This window comes from Macrobrachium rosenbergii, chromosome 55, assembly GCF_040412425.1.
Source record: "Macrobrachium rosenbergii isolate ZJJX-2024 chromosome 55, ASM4041242v1, whole genome shotgun sequence".
Taxonomy (NCBI): domain Eukaryota; kingdom Metazoa; phylum Arthropoda; class Malacostraca; order Decapoda; family Palaemonidae; genus Macrobrachium; species Macrobrachium rosenbergii.
Window position 1 is genome coordinate 63,279,485 of NC_089795.1, and position 22,029 is coordinate 63,301,513.

The following is a 22,029-nucleotide window of genomic DNA, read 5'->3' on the forward strand; positions in this document are numbered from 1 at the left end:
AAATCTCATCTAACATTCAAATGCTTATCAACAAGAACTCATTTGCTTTAACATTTGCTGATATTACATTATGCACTTCTCAAGCACATTTTACCTTATTAAAAAAAATTGCTTGCTCTCTCTTTGTCTCTCTCTGGGTGGCCACCCCGTACATTATTTCTAGATACCTGGAGAAGGATTTCGTTGGAAGTACGTAACAGTCAACTATATATGGATGATGGTGACTATTGCCAATGCATACACAACTCGCATCGCGGGTCTATGCAATGACGTCTTCACATTCTGGTCTGAGTCATGATTTCTTTCACACGTACCAAACTATGAACGGCATGTACTTTAAAAAAATCCTTTCGTCAATCATATTTAAATACGCACAACCAACTTTTACATAACCTTTAAATCAGTCCGCCTTCAAACATCCAGCAACCTGGCTGATTCTCTTATGTTGAACTAAATAGATTGGACTCATACAATAGACGCCATCCCTGTGAATATCAACAACCAAGATCGCTACTTTATAAGTCACACCCACCACGTAATCTCCAAATAAAATATCCTATATATATGATGGGAATTTGTAATGCGTATAAAAGTAGTCAATGAGTATATACAAGTATAGTGCAATCACATTTTCATAAACGTATAACCTCAGTCATTTACACCCACACTGTCGGGCTCCATTGTCACTAGTAACTTATACTCTCTCACCGGATTCCAGTTCACACTATTCTATACCATCTCCATCGAGCGATCATGGAGATTTCCAGCACCCAGTTCACGTACACACAAGATGTTATTTTTACACTGTCTCCTGGGGCTAACCTCTGGTTATACTTCCTACAACAGTATGCTTCATAACTAGCCTTGGTAACGTCAATGTTAATATTGAGGTGGTTGAATCGAACTAGGAGACAGTTATGAGACGAATCGAACCTAAGAGAGGAGAAAAGCAAGGAAATGAATGGAGGGAAATACTGTACTCTAACTTGTTAACCTGTGACACATTATTTATTTCACGAATACCTTTCAGCAGACAAAAATATGTGTTCTAAAGTTGGCTACAGAAGTATGTGTCCGAACATCAGTGACTACTCAAAATGGGAGTCCACAGAGCCCTGTGAATAAAGCTCTAAATAAATTGATGGTTGTTGCTTCACTTTGCCTCTATTTTGCATTCAAGACTGCCACGACGAGTAGCACAAAGCATTAAAATAGGGATCGACTGAATTATAAGAGTTGGATGAACAAAAAAGTTTATACTAAAAAGAATGGAGTCAGATGCAACAAGGTACTGGAAAAATCTTGGAACATCGGAGAACCAGGCTATACACTAAGTGACATCCAAAAAACCTAAAGAAATGTCTATCTGACAGCAGTAACACGGAAGAAAAACTTAAGAAAAACCTATCAGCTGAGCCTGAGAAATAAAGGGCCAAGTCAGAACGACCAAAAGATATATATAGAACCGAACCATTAAAAATTAACTTAAAATTGAGGTATATTCACTTAACGCTTCAAACCTTACAAACGCCTAAGTAAATAAGAAATAGTTTACCGGACAGATCATCATCACGAGAACTTAAACATTTCCATTACTATTCTGATGCAAAACAAGACACACAGCTTTTCCTTATCCCTTTTCTGCATATACAAAGTTAGATGATACAAAATATGCATGTCTATTTATTGATGACGCTACATAGTTGTGATCTTATTGTGCATATCAAGATCCAGAGAGAGAGAGAGAGAGAGAGAGAGAGAGAGAGAGAGAGAGAGAGAGAGAGAGAGAGAGAGAGAGAGATAATTACTGACAGGCAGAAAACACGGTCAGGACAACCTACCACTTGCTTAGCGGTGCAATCATAGGGTAAGCCACGCATTCTAATGATGACCTGGCCGCCTCTCGATAAGAACTGCTGGGCTTCATTGTTGTTTCCTGAAAAAACACAAAAGACGCAAAAGTTTAGCTAGCTGTTATTTCTGGGAATAACAGGAAACCCACAATAGCAACAAGTAAGCAAAGCAACTAACTTAAAACGAAAAGAAAATTGCAGTTTTATGCACAACATTCATAGTATGTAAAATACAAATACATACAAACCCACACGTAAATTATTCATCTTGCTACCTCAATAGAAATGGAGTCTAGGGCTATTGGTACTGCACGGAGGAGGACAGCTATTTTTCTTTATTTTTTGGACATGTATAGAACAAATTCATGTACATCTAAGGATTCTTTACATAAAACATTTCCCAAATAATTAAATTACAACTTCTCTCTCTCTCTCTCTCATGGGAATCTCTCTCTCTCTCTCTCTCTCTCTCTCTCTCTCTTCACATGGGAATATAATATAAACAGCAATATAATATATATAACATTCCTATATATATATAACCTCCATATGTATGTATATATATATATATATATAATATATATATATATATGTGTGTGTATATATATATATATATATATATATATATATATATATATATATATATATATATATATATATATATATATATATATATATATATATATATATATATATATATATATATATATGTGTGTGTGTGTATGTGTTCAGGAATTGCAGTAAATAAGAGGGTTGCTACCAGAATGTTACTTCATCTTTGCTGTTGCTATTCCTATAGATTTTATAATGAGAAACAGTGTTCGCAGATGGCAGAGAGAGCTTAGGACTAACGATTGAAACCTGACAAACAGAGAATACGCAGATGATGCAGCCTTACTCAGCGATACACTACAGAATTTGCAAAGCTTGCTTATCAGAATGCATCATATATCTAGAGAACTGGGAATCAAACACATCTAAGAAAACCGGAGTGACGAGGAAAAGGAACAAATATCTTTGAATGGAGAAAGGGCCGATGAGATTGAACCTTTCAAATGTTAAGAAATAATTATATCCAGTACAGGTTCTCTCAAAGTTGGAACTTAGTGAAAAACTCAAAAAGGCAAATCAAACACGTGGCAGGCTGAACAATCAATTTGAAGATCAAAAGATTTTAATTTCATACAAAAATAAGATTATACATAAGTCTAGCATGATCTGTATTGCGATATGAAATGAATCAAGATATGACAATGAAACTGTATCTAGAAAGACTTTTCGATTTGATAATAAAAATTTTAGAAATCAGAGGCGCCATGTGTGCCTGGCATCAGTATATATATATATATATCAGCATTCAATATATATATATATATATATATATATATATATATATATATATATATATATATATATATATATATATATATATATATATATATATACACACACATACATATATATATATATATATATATATATATATATATATATATATATATATATATATATATGTATATAATGTATAAAGACAAATGCCACGAAGGAAAGTGAAACAACGGAGTGGTTGCTAGGCCTTTCGACTACAATGGTCCTTTACTAGCAGACTGAACAGCAATATAAAAGTTTACAAGGAAGGCCGTATAATTGACAGATGACATACCCCAGAGGATGGGAATTATAAGTGCACCTTTTATACCAATGTATTCCCACATACCCCATAAATAGCAACATTAAAACAAGTCTCTGTCCCCTTATCAGGTAACTTGTTCATCTTTAATCACCTTATCAATTATCGGAAAGGCAGGACTGTCTAGCTGAACTTATGACCAACTCTAACTTTCTTTTCGAGTTGCACCACTTTTCCTTAAGAATAATTCTTGGAGCACGTTCCACTCTCTTCTCAAGCTAACACTACGGGAAAACTAATTAAATGTTGTTATCTCAATTATATACCAAGATTTTTAACAAACCTAATACCCATCCAACACTGAAAGACTGATTTTGTGGCAAAAACATCAGATTTTGAACTCGTTGCCGTTGCCAAGCCCTCATAAAATCAGGCAAACAGAAAACTGACAACTGACGAATGAGTGAAAATACGGTCAGTCGACGTGTTTTTGTCTGAAGGCTAAACCTTATGATAACATTAGTGAAGTTTATCAACATATCCGCGAGCAGCTGCATTTACTGTGTGCTCATGGTTTCGACTTGTGTGACTGTTTCCAGAGCGAGAGAGGAAAATGCATATATGACGGAATTGCCTAAGTTTATCCTGTTCAGTCTTCATGATTATCTTGGATTTGTCCTCTTGATTCGCTGACTTTAATATACATCCTCCATTTTCTTAAATTCCTCAAATTCTAATCCGATGAACATCAACCTATAATATTACCCAGTTCAGTTTGTCAAATGTTTAAATTACTCTCTCCAAGGAATGCCGGCAAACGTTTTGAAGTTTCACTTATTGACAGTTTGTAGCAGTGTCCACGAAAAGGCAGTATAACCTTAATTAGAGTACTCTACTTATTACTGGTTTCAAGGTAATGCTATTTAATTAAGCAAAAAAAATCGCAACTAGTATCGTAATTCTGGATAATAGTATCTACAGATATTAATGGCTTATCATGACAGGGTGCTTATCTACATACAAGTAACCTTAACAAGAAACCTGGGGTAATCATATCTTACGCAATCAGCAACCCGGTTTGGTCTCGTCCAGGTTAATCATCATCAGTGAGGAGCCCAGCTAAGACGGACCTTATCTTCACAACGACACATCAGAAACCTTCGACTCGCGATGAAAAAAACGCTGAAGAATAATTAATCTATTTCATGCTTACCACTGCAGTGTCCATTCATCATATTCACTTGAAAGTATCACACTTGAAAATAAATCCGGTTTCATTTTCAGAATTCCGAACCGACCAGCTAACCTTTAGCAGCTGACCACAGTTAAGAAATGAAGATAAAAACAATATCAAAACCGTTGTCATAATTAAAACTGACCAAAAAAGGCCAATGTGCAAAAATTGCACATCTTTGAAAATCGCCTATGGTATTTCTGGGATGTTTATTGCATATGAAAAGATGTTACATAGCTCTTCGGTCGTACTGCAATAACATGATAAAAACCTGAGCTACAAGTGGCCTGAAGAAGCGCGCGCGCACACACACTACTGCATTATTAACGACCAAGACAGCCTAGGATAGCCATCTCTCGATCGCTCTGCGGATAAGGTTTAAGGATTTTAAGTGATATCTCCGCCTTAAAAATGTACATATCATAGGGGAAGACCAAGAAAATTCAGAGGAAAACAAAATTCCATATTTGGGAAGCAGTTCTTGAAGTGATTCAACAATATGCAAACGTACCAACCACGACGCCACTCCAGATACTTTCATGATTTTCTTGAGTGGAACACATACAAAACCCTTTTACTACAATTTCATAATAAACTACTAAAACCACTCTTCACATGACGCATACGTAATCACGCATTGTTATCCAAGAATAGTTAATTACCGTTATCTCAATTTTTGACCTTTTAGTACGACCACATTTGACAAATGACAAACATTCCGCAGGTTGCAATTCTTTCTTTTATTATAAAAGTATTTAATTTTAACTTGCTCAAAGACTGTTCGTTCAAATAACCGTATGTCTTACGCTTCCAACATCTAACTACAATGGCAAACTGAAAAACTTTGTGCTCCTCCATCCTCACAGTTTTATATTTAACATTCTTCTCATACTCATGGAATATTCTTAAATACCCTTTGTCTCACATTCCAACTTGAACCGCCATACAGTAATCAATCTTTCAATCAACCAATCCATATATATATTATATAGAATATATATATAGTTATAATAGTAGGCGGTCCCCAGTTTACGACGGGGTTTTGTAACCTCGAAATCGTTAAGCCGGAACATCGTCGAAAATCGTCAAAAATCATAAGAAAAACTTACTTTTTAATGCTCCATTGAAAACGACAAAACTGCATTATTATTGAGTTTTACATCAAAAAAATCAAATTATGATTATCATTTTTCAATCATTTAGGCGCCGTAACCCCGAACAAATCCTGATGAATATATTTGAAAAAGCGTCTGACCTCGAATCCGAATGAACCGGGGACTGCCTGTATATAGTATATGTAGTATAATATATATATATATATATATATATATATATATATATATATATATATATATATATATATATATATATATATATATATTATATATTATATATATATATATATATATATATATATATATATATATATATATATATATATATATATATATATATATATATATATATATATATAATATATATATATATATATATATATAATACCCACTTGGCATTGCATGGTAAAAACTCAAAGCATAGAACACACCCAAGGCATGGAACACACCCAAAATGTAGAACACAACCGGATATTTATTTATCCCAACTTTAAGTAGACAGGAAAAGGAATCAAATCTATCTACAGTGTAATACCAAAGAATTTTTGTGTTTATAAAAATATAAATACAATTGTAAAGTAAAATCTTTAAAAAATTCACTATACTACTACTTTAACACAAAACTTGATTGTAAACATCATTTTTATTTTCACCATCAGGAGCAAAAATAAATAATATCTTGGGTGAACCCACCCTTGAGCAAGCAACAAAGTTGTCCGTGGGAAAAACATTATCTCAAATCCACTCCACAGTACTTAACAGACTGTCCCTGTGCCTTGTTGATCGTGATTGAGAACAAATCTCACTGGAAATTGCAATCTCTTAGAGTTTAAAGGGAGATCCATGGGAATGGGTGGTATCCATAGGATAAAAATGTTTCACCCTCTCCCTTTCCTGTTAAGACAGTTGCTTCAATTACATTGCCCAACATTTTTGATATTTTATATTTCACCCCTTCTCAACCCCCATTCCTGTCGGGGCTGAACTTAGACTTGAAGGGCATCAAGATTGTCACTACTCATCTGAGCGACCTTGAAAACTATGGATCATCTCAGTGACCTTGAAAACTATGGATCAGACACTAATATCTGTCATTTTTTATATTTTATTTTTCACCCCTTATTCCTATTGGGGTTGAACTTGGCATCGGGAGTGTCACTAGTCATCTCAATGACCTTGAAAACTGTCGTTTTTGGTTATTTTTACAAATCACCCCCTTCCCACCCACAACCCCTTTAGTGCCAGTGATGTCTTACCCACACAGTATTCTTTTCCAGATAGTCAATCATATGTATACTGAAATGAGGTATGATAAAGCCATCAAGTTTATCGAGTTACTAAGTCTATGGGCAGAACCAGCCCCGTTTCAGGGAAGCCCTTCCCACCACAACCCCCTTTGGTGCTGGTGATATCTTACCCTCACAGTATTCTTTTCCCGTTAGTAAGTCATAAGTATACCAAGTTTGGCTGAAATTGCTCAATGCATTTCACTTATGCTGGAACATACAAACACATACATACATCCACTTTATATTATATATATATATATATATATATATATATATATATATATATATATATATATATATATATATATATATATTTATATATATTTATATATTTAGATTTGTATATATATTTTCCACAATGGTCCCGTGGATGAAGAATATGAGAGATCCTCTCATGAAAATAAAGGAGATACCAAGACTTAATTTCAGTGTCTAAGTTATCTTCATCCTGAAGATCACTAGAATAAAAGTGCAAAGTCTTGGTATCTCCTTTTATTTTCATTTGAGGATCTCTTCTATAATGTATGTATATGTATGATAGTTTGTCAGAAATTTTACACACGACATTTGTACACTTTCAAATATTCAGCCAAAAATAGCCTATTATATCAAATTCACATTACCTTAGGAACAAAATGCACACAAATAAAATTATAACCCATTATTATCGAATTCACTTTACGTTAAGAATAAATTACACCCAAATAGCATTATAAATGGTAAGTCGTCCTATCCTTACTAGGATTTTAACTTACACTGTCTTTGGGTCACTATAAACAGGGAGGCTATGCTGGTTTAAGCTTTCCTTGGGTCTCTTTTCTAAAAGGTGCGTCTAAATGCTTTGTGATTATCTGCCAACACTCATTCCTTTTCACAAAAGCTGATGAAAAGCACAAAATCAATGCCGGTAGATACGTCATTTCCAAACACATATAAGTCTACGAACTCAAATAAAAGACTAGGTTGCATAGTAAAACCATTACTGAGGCAAACAAATACATAAAGACATTTTCTCAGAAAGATTAAGAGCGAGCCTGTAATGTAACGACAGTGAGAAAATCAAGAATAAGATGTCTTCAAAGGTATCACTTTAGTACCACCACCAAAACAAACATGCCATAATGTGCTGTATTCTACTGGCACCCCAAGACATTCAGAGCCAGAATTGGTTGAAATTTCAGCTACCAGTAAATCTACTGAGTTCCACTTTTTGCAAGAATATCAATCTCATATTTACACAGATTGTAACCTTCAAAGGAGAAATGTCTACTGAACACGATATACCAACAAATCACAGGTAAATTATTAAATTTGAACAACTTGGCTTCAGTTTGGTAAAGCTTTCCATTTTAACGGATATCTTACTGCAAACACCATTTACTGCAAGACGAAAACACAAACGGGAACACTCCAGGTGCAAGGCAATTCCTATTAGGTGATAGCCTGCACTGTATTCATTTTTTAATCCTAAAGTGAATTCCATAAGTTCCTCAAACCACCTAATTCAGTTAGAAAATACTGACACTACCTGAGGAAACTAAAATTTAAAGTCGAAGGTACAAACACGTGTAACTTTAGAAACAAGATCTTAAATTTTGTATATAATTCTCAACTCGTTAGGCAGCCCACTCAAAAACAAAAAGGTCATGCAAGACAGTATGTTAACTGCGATAACTTGATCATTAGGACCAAATATGAAAGCACGATTCAATATGAACGTTGTGGGAAAATGCACTAAAGTAACATACTTCTGCTACTACATACAAACAGGGTTTGATAAAGTAGTCTCCAACCACTTCACTCAAGTAGGTTATATTGATTGAGCAAACAAGAGCAGATACAGTGGTCAAGTGGGAGCAGACAGTTTCTTAACAACCCCATTACATGTATACTATGAGTAATAAAATTGAAAATATTTTGGATTACTGTTGCACAGGCTGTATAGCCTACGCACAAATCACTCCCAAAAGTACAACACATTGGATAACTATTATTGTCAAATTTTTCCAGTCTACATAAACACAGCCCACTGTTCTGACAAATCGTGCTTTTCTGCGGTTAACTTAAGGATTTAAACAGTTATCCAAATATAACATAAGAATACCATTTCAAGGAAATGAGGGGACTGGTTTTCTTTACCATCAGTTCGGAGAGCTTCAATGATTCGTTTGTAGAAATTATGTTCTCCACAAGGAATTGTTGCAAAACTTTAAAACTTAATTAGTTACATTTGTTTCTAGCAAGCAGCCAGTGCGTGGACATACATCTTATGAAGTGATGTCAACTCTGTCCTATAACCCGAATCCTCCAAAGACAAGTCACTGACACTACTCGTAACTTTTTGAGAACATCAGGACAGCCTTCTTAAGAATAAAGATTGTTCTCTTGTCTACTTTAGACAAATATTTGAATAGCAAAATATCTGTCCCATGGAGAACAGAGGAATGTGTTATCCGACTTTGATGGAAGTTGAATGTAAAATAATGCAAGCTAAACATTTTTTATGCAAAAAGTACCTGCCTACCTACGTGATATCCCCTCACGGATGACGAAATGAAAGGCAGAAAACACCTCTCTACTCAACATCAATATGGAAAGTCTGAAAACATCCTATACGGAACATGATCTTTCCACCTCTGTGTAGTCCAGAAATTTTCAGAAATTGATATCCATGAGTGACAAAAAAAAAAAAGAAAAAAAAAGATTCATTCAAGATCCATATAACTACAAACTGTGACAAACGATTAAAGTATGTGAACGTCTTCAAGACGTGGCATTAGCTACATATTACATGGATTTACTATTGACATTTAAATGAATAATCAGAGAGGTAGGGGAGGGGGGGTGCGCTTACAACTTTTAACGAACGTACAAACAAAATCTTTAGCAACGTCCTAACGTTGAAATCAAACTATTAGCATAAGCTACCTGCAAACAAATTGCAAAACTATAACATCATTGCACTGTACCCTTTCAATTGAGATTAAAACGCTTTATGAGCCCTTGACAAGCAAATAAACACGCAAGATGGTCATAAGGAGGAATATTATGACCCAATCTATTCCCTTGCGTGCGTTCCATAAATAGATCCTACATGCAGTAAGACAACACTAACGGCATACCTGATCCTCCATTAAGACCAATCAAAGCCATTACATGGTTTGCCAATGGATCATGGGGCAGCTTAGTAAAAACCATTTAATTTAAACTATTTCAGACTAGTCTCCAACTGGAAAGGAAAATGAATCTCGTCTTCACGATGACGACACAACTTGAAACCGGAGCGTGGAATCCAAAGCTTAGGAATTCTAGTACTTACGAATAATGTTCATCATGCGCATTGTTTGCTGGAGCGCAGCATGTTGCATGTTCATCTGAATGTTCATTGACACGGTTTCTGGTGCAATTGGAGGTGGGAGGAGGAGGGGTGGCGGAACACCCGTACGCCCACGGCTGCTTTTCTCGGCCATGGCTAATTCTCCTCTTTTTCTGTTCTATAATTAGAATTTCAACACTAACTGGCTGTCAGTTGACTAGTTTACTAGTTTCCTTTAAGGACCCAGTTCTTTGGTCTGACCAAGGGAAGTCCACTGAAAACCAGTCTGGTTGTTCAGTACCTTTGGTCCTCTACTGTATTCCACGAGATTCTTTATTTACACTGTCCTTCCAAATTTTCTTTACCAGCGACAGTTTCCTGTGGCGATCAGCAACACTGGCGAAAGTCACAACAACCACCACTACTACGATGCAACAACAAAAAACAAACAAAGATGGGACGCGTCTTCTGGTGGCGACGAAGTGTTCGAACAGAATTCAGAAAATTCTACTACACCAGTCTCCGGCAGGCAGTAACTGCCCTTATCTAGCCCTTATCTTATTTCCTTATCTTGGGGTACATGAAGGAGGGTAGAATTATACACGGTGGACGTTGACTCTTTTATTGTAGACAGATGTAAAAAATTAACATGAACAGTTGCACCCATTACAGAATAGTAATGATGAGAAACGAGATTTCTCGTTTTAAACTGAACAAAACAACAGTGGTACACTTCTGTGTATGCCATGACGAACCCCAACTTCACATTTAATTCAGCCCCCAAAGCATCGTAATCAGGGAGATATACTCAATGTTCAAACGATAAGACCACTAGGCCAGGAGAGATATACATCTGAACTGTAAAAGGCTTCCATTTTTGTGCTTGGTTCTGCGAATACAAGCAGTACCCATCTTTCTATGGGTACCCACTCACTGACAATTGGATACTTCAAGCGAAGAGGGTTACAATTGCGTTGAGAAGCATTATTTACTTGTTATCCTCCAAAAGCAAGGAAATTCCTCATAGTTCACGAGACTTTCCAATACTGAGCAGCACGAAAGTTCCAGACCAGTTCATAAAGAATCGATCTACATGGATAAACGCTACAGAAAATTGTAGCCAAAATTATTAAGGGTTATATAAAACCAAATAACTATAGAGAATGAGACACGAAACGTGCGATTATTTAAAACTAAATGACGATGAATACCTGCCGTCAAAGACACACACAAACCACACCAACAGCATAAATATTACCTAACCTTACCAGTCAGGGTGGCTAAGGCTGCCACCATTTTGATCCTAAGTTAACTTTTATTCCTTTTTCCAAGATCGTTCTATTTTTTCACCTTTTCCATCTTGATTTTTACACACTATGCTTTATGGCTGTGCATTTTTGTATATATAAACAGTATATATATATATATATATATATATATATATATATATATATATATATATATATATACACACGAGTATATATATATGCATCTTAATTATATAGTCATACTTAAAAATTTGTTACTGCAAACTTGTTATGAAACTTACAATGAATTGCTGTAAAACCTAATACAAAATTTAAATTCATAATGATTTGCTACAGCTAAAATTCTGACTTCTTTACACAATTACATTAAGAGTGGAAATGGTATTAGGAGCCTTTCCATTCTTACTTTAATATCCTACAGATGTACCTACCAATAGTGAATATAACTGTCTACAAAATTCAGAACACACAGTAGGCACAGTGACCAGATCTTGTATAATCTGTGAATGACTAAGTACTCAAGAAATGACGACTTATGAGTAATAAGCGTTTGTCGTCAGAAGTTGATTACAAAGGTACAGCGTTAATGTTACTAAATAATCGAATCTGACAAACCAATGTATTAACATGCAAGGGCAAGGTGGTCACCAGAAAAACAAAAAGGTCAGGTCACTGACGAGAGAGAGAGAGAGAGAGAGAGAGAGAGAGAGAGAGAGAGAGAGAGAGAGAGAGAGAAGCTACAAAGGAACACCTACCTCCAGCCACATTGATGAAATCATCGCCGGTAGCTTTATAAACTTCGATGTATCTGTTGCCTATGTGGTGTTTATGTCTTTTCAGGGCCATGTCGCGGTGTTCTGGCGAGATGAAGCGGATGAGTGCCTCGCCGTTACGTCGTCCTTGAGGACTTAGGCACAGTGCCACTCCGCCTCTGAAAGAACACAATAGAGAATGATGTTAGAGATGAACTGCGCCTGGAATTAATGAGTCAGGTTCGCTGAATCTGATGAATACAATCACAGCCAGAAAATGGGCAGGAATAGGCGTGACCTCCATGCCAAATTAGAAAAACTTGATATAAAAACTTTATATGATTATACAGTTTCATTTAGAAAAAACGTACGGCAGTTAGTAGTCAGTATGCCGCTAACAAAAAAATAACTCTTCATACTCCTGGAAAAATGGGCAGCACAAACTGTTGTGAACAGAATAATCAGTCTATCCTGTTCCGAATACTCATGTTCACCAATGTTCTACCTGTGACCCAAAAATTGTCACGATGGATCAACACTATGTTATCATACTGACAACTGGACGTGTAAGAATATACTGTAGAAGCTTTAGGGTCTCACACTTTCAAACGTAATTAATCATAACTACAAAGCAGATTAAGTTTATGAGCTTACACCTACAACAGAAATCAAGTTATTTAACGAAACAAGTGAAAATTAACTAAAGGAGGCTCTCACTGCTTACACACCTAACTGAAAGGTCATCCTCGTAAGGAAATCCTGGATGACGTATACCTTGATGTGAAAATGGCCGGTAATGCGGAGGACGATAATGTGGCGGACGATGTCTATAGAAATGACAAGGAGAGCGTGGCGGCCGAAAGTGGTATCTTGGGTAGTACCTCCAATCATTCCATCCCTTGAAGTGCTGCCTATATTGAAAAGAGCCCTTCGCTGAATGCGATGGAGTGGAGGAATTATCGACTCCTACGGCATTATGGCATCGTTGCGAGAAGGCTTTGTCATGGACTGGATGGTCATTCGGCTTGGCAATACCGTTCACCGAGCACTGATCAGCGTTGAAGTCAGGGCCCACAGGTTCATCATCATCATCTGATTTCAAATTAACTTGCTTCTGGTGGCGTCTGTTCTGGTTGTCATGGCACGAGAGCAACAAATCGGCAGATGTTGCCGTTTTCCTTTGAAAACTTGGTGATGTCAAAGCACATGAGCCAACGGTTGTACTTATGTGGCATCCTTGTACTGCCGTAGCCAATAGACTGCAATCGTCTTCGCTTGACTCTGGGACTAATTCAATTCCTTCCCCCTCGCCCCTCGCCCCCACCTCCCAACCCCTGACTTGCTCTTGCTGCTGACGACCGAATGCCTCCCAGAGGTTCGACAAACAAGCAGCAGACTCACTTTGTTCTATTCCTTCAAAACCAGCTTCAATTTCCCTTCGGGTCTCGATACCGGAGTCAGCCATTTTTGCTCCTTGCCACAGATATGAATAAAATTCCTCTCCCGGAAACCACGAATATCCTCAGTGGGAACAAGTAACATGCATAGGATGCATTAGTATATATGCATACCATAAATGTAGGGCAAAATGTACATATTTCACACACGAACGAACTATGCAATATGTGTTAGGCTTTAACCACAATATTAAACATTTACCACTTAACGAGATTAAAAGAAAAAAGTTAGCACGAATAGCGATCCACGACACATGAACAAAATGACACCTTAAGGTACGTCCTAAGTAACCCCATACTACTAATAAGCGACAGTCCACGTCACACGTTCTCAGAGACTAAACAACTTGTTCGTCGATTCACTTCCCCTCCATCCCTGATTCCTCCTTACCGCACCGCCCCGCCCCCAACCTGAATTATGCTGACTTACATCCTAACCTTGCTGGTATCCCGTGATACTCTTGTCACTCCCCTACAACCCCCACCCATGACTCCAAGCCTTAAGATAACCCCCACCCCCCTCCTGGAAAGAATATGGCAAGATTCACGGAGGTGGGGGAAGGGGGAGATGAAAGTCGAAGAGAAAATGAATAAATAATAACCCATAAAGCAAATTAGATTCTCTCCAGTTCCATGATACCTAAGCAAAGCCCCTACATGTGTGTGTGTGTGTGTGTGTGTATGTGTGTGTCTGTAAGAGATGTCACTCCTGCAAATAAAAATTCAGATCAGGTAATATTTTAAAGCCAGGCCGTATATCCACACACTAGAATCCGCAACCATAATGAGAACGCTCTTACAGAACTGGTATAGTTTGTTTCTAATCAAACCGGACTGGGGAAATTCACTCTCAAAATTATAATTATTATACAACAGAGCCAGGTGAATAAAAAATCATCCTTTCATTTTGAGGAGATTCATTCATTTACTCCTTTTTAAAACACATACCGCCAACATTATCATATCGTTCTTTGCCGCTGTGGAAACACTACGCCATCACAAAAACAATTGGAGTCTAGACAATACCGATCACGTCCACTCAACTCGGACACATCAACCAATTAATCACACACATACACACAGGAAGGAGAGAGAGAGAGAGAGAGAGAGAGAGAGAGAGAGAGAGAGAGAGAGAGAGAGAGAGAGAGAGAGAGAGAGAGAGAGAGAGAGAGAGAATAATTAGTTCATAGAAAAAAAATCCCTGTTTTGAAATTTGTTAAAGTTATCCAAATCTCCAGGTGACATACGTCTGGACAGCTTGAATACGTCAGTGAACGATCCAAAACGACATTTTTACAGCTTTCCTAAAGTCTTCAACACGCGTGTCCAAGCAATCGCCACACTACGCGAGATCAAAGAATCGATATGAGAAAAACATGCCACCCTGTGAAGAAACAGCTGAGAGAGAGAGAGAGAGAGAGAGAGAGAGAGAGAGAGAGAGAGAGAGAGAGAGAGAGAGAGAGAGAGACCACGCGGGTGTGTGATGCATAATGTAGTCGTACTTCAGAGCTCGGAAAAAAAATGCCCTCAGTTCGAATGATAAGGGCAAATCTTCTACTACACCTACTTATGGAATATACACACATACCTTTTCGGGCACAGCGCCATATTTCAAAATGGTGGGAACTAGTTTTAATCAATAAAATGGTCACTTTTAATCTGTAACTTCTTCAGAATTTACCTCTTACTTCAATGTGGTGACTCACCCACCGTGTTTGTGACTAACTACTTCAGTGTAATTATTGTTAAGAGTCAGTTATCATAAGGATGTCCACTTGTTTAACTTTGGTTTTATGTACAGCCCTCCACAGGGATAATTCCCTCTCTGGCAGGCCCTTGTAAGTTTTCAAAATAAGGTGCTTCTTATATTTTATAACTGTTTTAGTGCTTTCTCGTCGATCGACAGAGAACTGGCCAAGGTGCAATTAAACTGGCTGTCACTTATTCATCTACTCTAAAATCACGGGGAGAAAATTTCACATTTCTAACCACTGGGCATGTCAATGCATTCTCAGTAGCAGCAATCAACAGCCGTAGGTTACTCCAAGGATGAGAAAACGCAAAGTCTGACAACATTCAATCCCACGAAATAACGCCAACACATCTCCCTAAACATGATATAAACAAGACGTTATTTAGAAAACATGTTTGTTGGTTTATAAAATAAAATTCACCAATTCTCACCAAATCATTACTAAAATGACACGTACATATGTCATTTTATTTACCCCAAATAACACGAGACATCCGATTTTAGCCCCCCAAAAATCCCATTTATGATCACAAAAAAAAAAAACTTTAATACAACTCTTACCTCGATTTGAAAAATGGATGTCCTACTACACCCACATCTTGCGTCATAAGACGCTGTTATTTAATTTGGCTACCTTTAAATAAAAAAAACAGCTATACTTCTACCGCAAAGTACCATTTAAAACACACGTTGTAAGATTTTTTTAATAACTCTACCATGGGGTTGCACTTGGATCAGTGGCCTGGATAGTCCACATTTTACAGGTAAACTGAAAATGACTCGTAGTTGCTAAATATTCTTTGCTCGAATTTACTGTTACACGACAAATATGAAACAGCAGTGTAGGTACGTTACAGGAGGTGATTACCGTTAATTTACGAGTGCGTCATTGGGAAAAAAATTTTGGTACAAAATGGAATTTGACAAAGCCCACAGATTTCGCATCAAATATTTTCTGTGATGGCTTTATGAAAAAAAATATTACACCAAATTTGAGCTATCACTAAGAAAATCCCATTGTACTCTTACCGTGAACCTTTTCGGAAATGTTTGGTAAAACTTGAAGTTCACAATACACTATGTAGTATGAAAACATGATTGCACTGCATTGTCAGCTCTTTGCAGGAACCAAACACAATAACAGTACTTTGGTCAATACTCTGGTAAAAAGTTTACCAGCACAGTTAATATATTCTACCTCAGATTTTAGTCTAAGGCGCAATTTCTAAAAGACCTAAATGTCGTAGGATACTCCACACACTCGATAACGTAAACGTCTTACCAAAGCGTAGTTTACCGAAAGCCTTTTTCGAATTGTTTACAAATGTCAGGGGGAGCTGGTGGTTTTGTGGGGGAGGGAGGAGGTGGAATGACCATCTCGTATGTACCCGCATACCCATCCTTATCAGGGATATCAAAGCATGGTCACGAATTTCAACGCTAACTGAACGGAATTTCATACACCTATTCCCACCGTCACTTCTTAACAACGGTTAACAGCATACATTTAACTTCAAATAGAGCAAAACAACACTAAATTTCTAACCTTGTGTCATTTCAGTCGACATTCATGCAATCATGTTCAAAATGCATTAGTCGTCCTGGTCTAAGCACTTGAATAACAACTTTGATAACATTTGCAGAACTCCCACAATTAGTAACAAATACTGTCTCTATGAAGTTCACTTCAAAATGTTCACCAGTACCAATGTTTAAGAATGTCACCTGTCACCGGGAGGTGAGTAACAGAGCAGCCGTAATGGTCACCCACAGCAAAAAAAGACAACTCACCTGCTGATGAGGAAGGTGCGCGAGAGCAACTACTGTACAAGGCTTAATTCCCTGGGTGGACACCAGATGGCTAGGAAAGAGTATGTACAGGAGGCAAAAGCCGACTAACGCTCACGCACGTACCGGGAAACAAAACACTAACATACAAGCCTTTGCCAGCCTCTACATTATCTGCAGTCATGATCTGACTTATTAACAAAAGGAAATGACATTAAGCGTCGAAGGATTATTGTAGCTCATATCACCTGACAAACAAGTCGGACCGATCTTGAAAAACTTGTTATTCAAAGCAACTGTCGAACTTGATAAGCATTACTATTAGAGCTGTTTGGCTCAAGGACCATGCAGATGACCATTCCTTGCTAGTGTTAAATGTATTGTTATTCATGCCAATAATAAGCCCCAGTATACAAGCTGGATATTCTACACCAGAATGCAACAGGAGTGTCAAGGGGGAATGAAGAGAATGTTGACGCACAAAAATGTACGTTCACTCTCCAGATAGACGGCAGAGAACGACTCGAGGGGGAAAGAGAGAACACGAGCCCATTTTTCACGCTGAGCGGGTTATTAAAATCCTAAAACCCAAGGAAGTGTTATTGGCATGACCTTAGCCAAAGGCAACTTAGCAAATTTTCCTTACATTCGCTTTTCGTTTTTCTTTGTTGGTACAGTAATGCTGTGTATTGCTAATTTTGAATAATAAGTCACTGATTTACATACACACACACACACAGCACACACACACACACACACACACACATATATATATATATATATATATATATATATATATATATATATTATATACAGTTATATATTTGTGTGTCCAGAAATATCAACACAGGTTCTATATATATATATATATATATATATATATATATATATATATATATATATATATATATATATATATATATATATATATATGTAGAATCTACTGGTCACTTTTACTAGACACATATGTAATTCTACTAGAATTAATGAAGTTAAGAGGGCATTGTGGTTATTAGAATTACATTATATATATATATATATATATATATATATATATATATATATATATATATTATATATATACATATACTGTATATATATACTACATATATATACAAACATACAATAACGATAGAATTACGCGATTTTATACTGAAGACTAAGCCATTTATGCCGCAGAGAAAACACCCTCGGCAGGTGCACAAGGAGCCTCTCCTCATGCAAAACCTTCTCATTGATATACATTGATAAACATCTATATAACAGGAAATATACACTGCATCGTCCCTTCCTGAAAATCTTCCAACTCTCACAAAATGTGAAATATAATCTTCCCGCATATGAAAAGCCGACACAGTTAGAACAAGGGATCATAAGTTTCTATTGAGCCTAGTTCCAGCGACTGAATTCCATATGGGAATAAAATGATGCACAGCTTGTTGGTAGGATCCCTCACCTGTCTCGGGAACTAGAGAAACCGCTGCAAGGAAACTACGCAGTCCCCACTCAACTTACGAGGCAATGACTTACCAGTTTCAGTGGCTTCATTCATTTTGCATATATGAATTATACCTTCTGCCATGCGAAAGCAAAAGAAGGTGGCAGTCAGGAAGTTACTGACCATGAAATTAAACCATAAATATTTTCAAAGCAAACGGGACTTTACGCGAGATGTGAACACGTCACCGCATTATTTGATATTACAAGAACTTTCCTGTTGAGAAAAAATACATAAATCATTTCAAGATTACACAAATCAATATATTTTCATTATAGCAAATTCAAATTTGTTCATCTTCATAAATCGTCAAATGGCATTATTCTCCACCTCAAATCCTGAAAGAAAAGTTCCCGAGTCATCGCCTGCCAATTCTTTCCTTTGGGGAATCGTTCGCCGCTTGAGTCTTTCAAGAAAAAGGATCACCGACAGGAAACGCACACTTAAATCTCTCTTATGACAAATTACGACGGAGACGCTCTTAACAATAAAAACGGGGGAACCAAGAACATTTGTCCACATAATACACTGCCGAATGATGTAGAATGGGAGAACAATATACTTGAAAACCTAATCTTTTTATAACCAACTCGGTGTTTTAAGGGATATATGCTGCGTGAGAAACTCCATTCATGAAAGTGTAGGTTCGTATCCCCACAGGAACAACTGCAATTCACCTTGAAGTGAGTCTTGTCCCCTACAATTTATTAGTAACAGGTACCGCCCTGTACAGAAAAGTTCCTGCCCCACGCACTTATTAAAGCATCACAATAGAATATATTTAATGGCCATAACGGAAGGGCTGCAAAATCCTCTGTTCTCTTTGGGGCTAATTTGTCACGATACCCTCAGGGGGTTGCACAATTAAAGGTAAATCTTACGGAGTTGGTCATAGAAAATGGAAGTCATTTCAAACATTCTCTATTTCATCACCAACAACAAGTACTCCGTTTTCTTTCATTATTTAATGGCTAAACAGTTCACTTTTGGTGGGTCGTAATGACTGAAGAAAGATTTCAAAAGAATGACGATTTCAGTTGTGCAAAACCAAAAGCTAAATAAATGGAATTCGAAACTATATCTTGATCAAATCACACATCCATAATTTCCATCTACAGCTGTTGCTTAAGATGATGCCAAATGGAAACAGGATGCTTATAACGATGGAATCGACGAATATCATGCGAAGGTTAAAAGGACCCATTAAAATAGTTAATGAATGAAGAAATCAGCTTACAGTATGGTGTCGGTATATGTAAAATACCCAACACTGAAGCTGATACGTGTCCCTCCTTTTGTCACTATTTGCATCATCATATTTTAATATTTTTTTCGTTTTATTTCTAAAGGTACTTTGATCTGCCCTCCTTCCGTCAGGGCCCTTAACGATGCCAGTTATCATTTATAGTTTTCTTGCGTAACTTGTTCTCAGTGTCATAATTTTTTTTTAATGGTTATGTCTTTTAACTCCCTGATGTTGTGACACCTTGTTGAATGGTCTGGAGGCATGTCAAGGTTCGTTTCAATTATCTGTGAAATCATGGGCCAATTTATTTGTCTGTACCAAGACCAAAGGAATATTATTGTTTTCGACAGTAATTTTATGTCCGGGTAGTTTACCTACTTTTTTTCATTGCGATATATATCCACAAATTTTATATTCGATTCTTCCTTTATTAGGTACCCAAGGAAGTTTACAATACGTGTACCCATACGCAAATTCCTGAGCTGTATGCTAGCATTGCACCAGCCCCGGTTTTTTTTTTTTTTTGCCATGCACTTGGGTTACGTTACTTTAGGTTAGGTTGGGTTAGGTTAGGTTAAATTGATACTTTAAAGGTAATTTGGGTATGGGAAACATAACGAGATTATTTTCAAGAAAATTCTTCTATCTTTAATTTTGAAGATATGGCGTCCCACTTTTTTCAGGGAAAGGTCCCGGTACTCGGTTACATCTCGGGAAAATGCTGCCCGTACCTTTGATATTTCCTCATTATCATTTTGGCTGCCATATTAGATAAACCCTGTAACATGCTAACTGACCATCATCACGACTGCTATAGTACCTTAGTTTTGTGATTAATAGCTTTGCGGAAGCACTGTCACTTGGTTTATTTTTCAGCTTCACTGCTGTAGCATTAAGCCAATATCTTAATTTTCCAGTTGTTTTAATACTGCTCTTAATTTTTTTCTCACCACCTTCCGGTTTTTGGTATTTTCTCCTATGTCGAGTTTTTCTAATTTGCCTTTCTTTCACATCGAACTAGAGATTCAAGCAAGTGGCCAGCGAAACCTTACTAGGCGATCAGCAGTTAAATAACTGAGTTCGGCTTACCCATACTAGCGGCAAGGAAAGCTACAGTATAAGTGAATCACAGGAAGCTCTCCTAAACACCTATTCGTAACACTTTTGCCTCGGATTTCCCCTTTCATAATAACATTATTCATCATAGTCACATCTGCAATGTCAACAATCACCAGTACAGTTTCTTCCCATCTATGTACTGCAGGTACCTACTTTCCAGTATGAGTTGGTTTTCTGAGCTACCGGTCCTGAGGGCCTCTGTGTACCTACCCACCTTACCCAAGCCCCTTCTCCATTCATCTTTCATGGAATTATTTACATTTGTTTTGTTCTGCATATTCCCAGGCAAAGGCATGACGAAGCAACTTCAAATTACATTTTTTCTACTCTCCTCCCGTCCAAAGCCAACCCATCCCTTCTCCTCACCCCTTTGTTGACACTTGTCGCCTCCTTGAAGGGTCAGCCAAGCGCAAAAACCACCGAAGGATGCGTTTACGAGTGGCTGGATTCGAATCGAAAACGTCAACCATCTGCCTATGCCTGTCGGAAAACGATACCTACGTCTTTCTGTCTGCACTCGGGATCAAGGTCTCTCGGCCCTGGTTTGAATGAACTCTTGTTCTGGCGAAGGAGGAAATTTCAAAGAACCTTATCAGGTTTGTTTGCAATACAATATATCTCTATCAGAACATGCACTGCTGTCTCTCTGAAAGCAGCAACATAATCAGAAACTAATTACTGTATATATATATATATATATATATATATATA

The 22,029-nt window shown here is 37.0% G+C and overlaps 1 protein-coding gene across 7 annotated transcripts in view; it reads right to left on the bottom strand.

The window, feature by feature from the left end:
• The window catches only part of fus (fusilli), a 192,034-nt gene that overhangs the window by 20,770 nt on the left and 149,235 nt on the right, over nt 1–22,029 (bottom strand). For 5 of the 7 annotated variants that reach the window (XR_010852109.1, XM_067098715.1, XM_067098712.1 and 2 more), the window contains exons 7-8: nt 12,461–12,636; nt 1,842–1,936 (exon numbers count right to left, since the gene is read on the bottom strand). Coding sequence is in view for 6 of the 7 variants with exons in the window: in XM_067098715.1 (XP_066954816.1) it covers nt 1,842–1,936; nt 12,461–12,636 (271 nt within the window). In the remaining variant the exon portion in view is untranslated. Of the gene's footprint in view, nt 1–1,841; nt 1,937–12,460; nt 12,637–13,185; nt 14,294–22,029 lie in introns of those variants that run through there. The other 2 variants (XM_067098716.1, XM_067098713.1) reach the window with 2 other exon arrangements.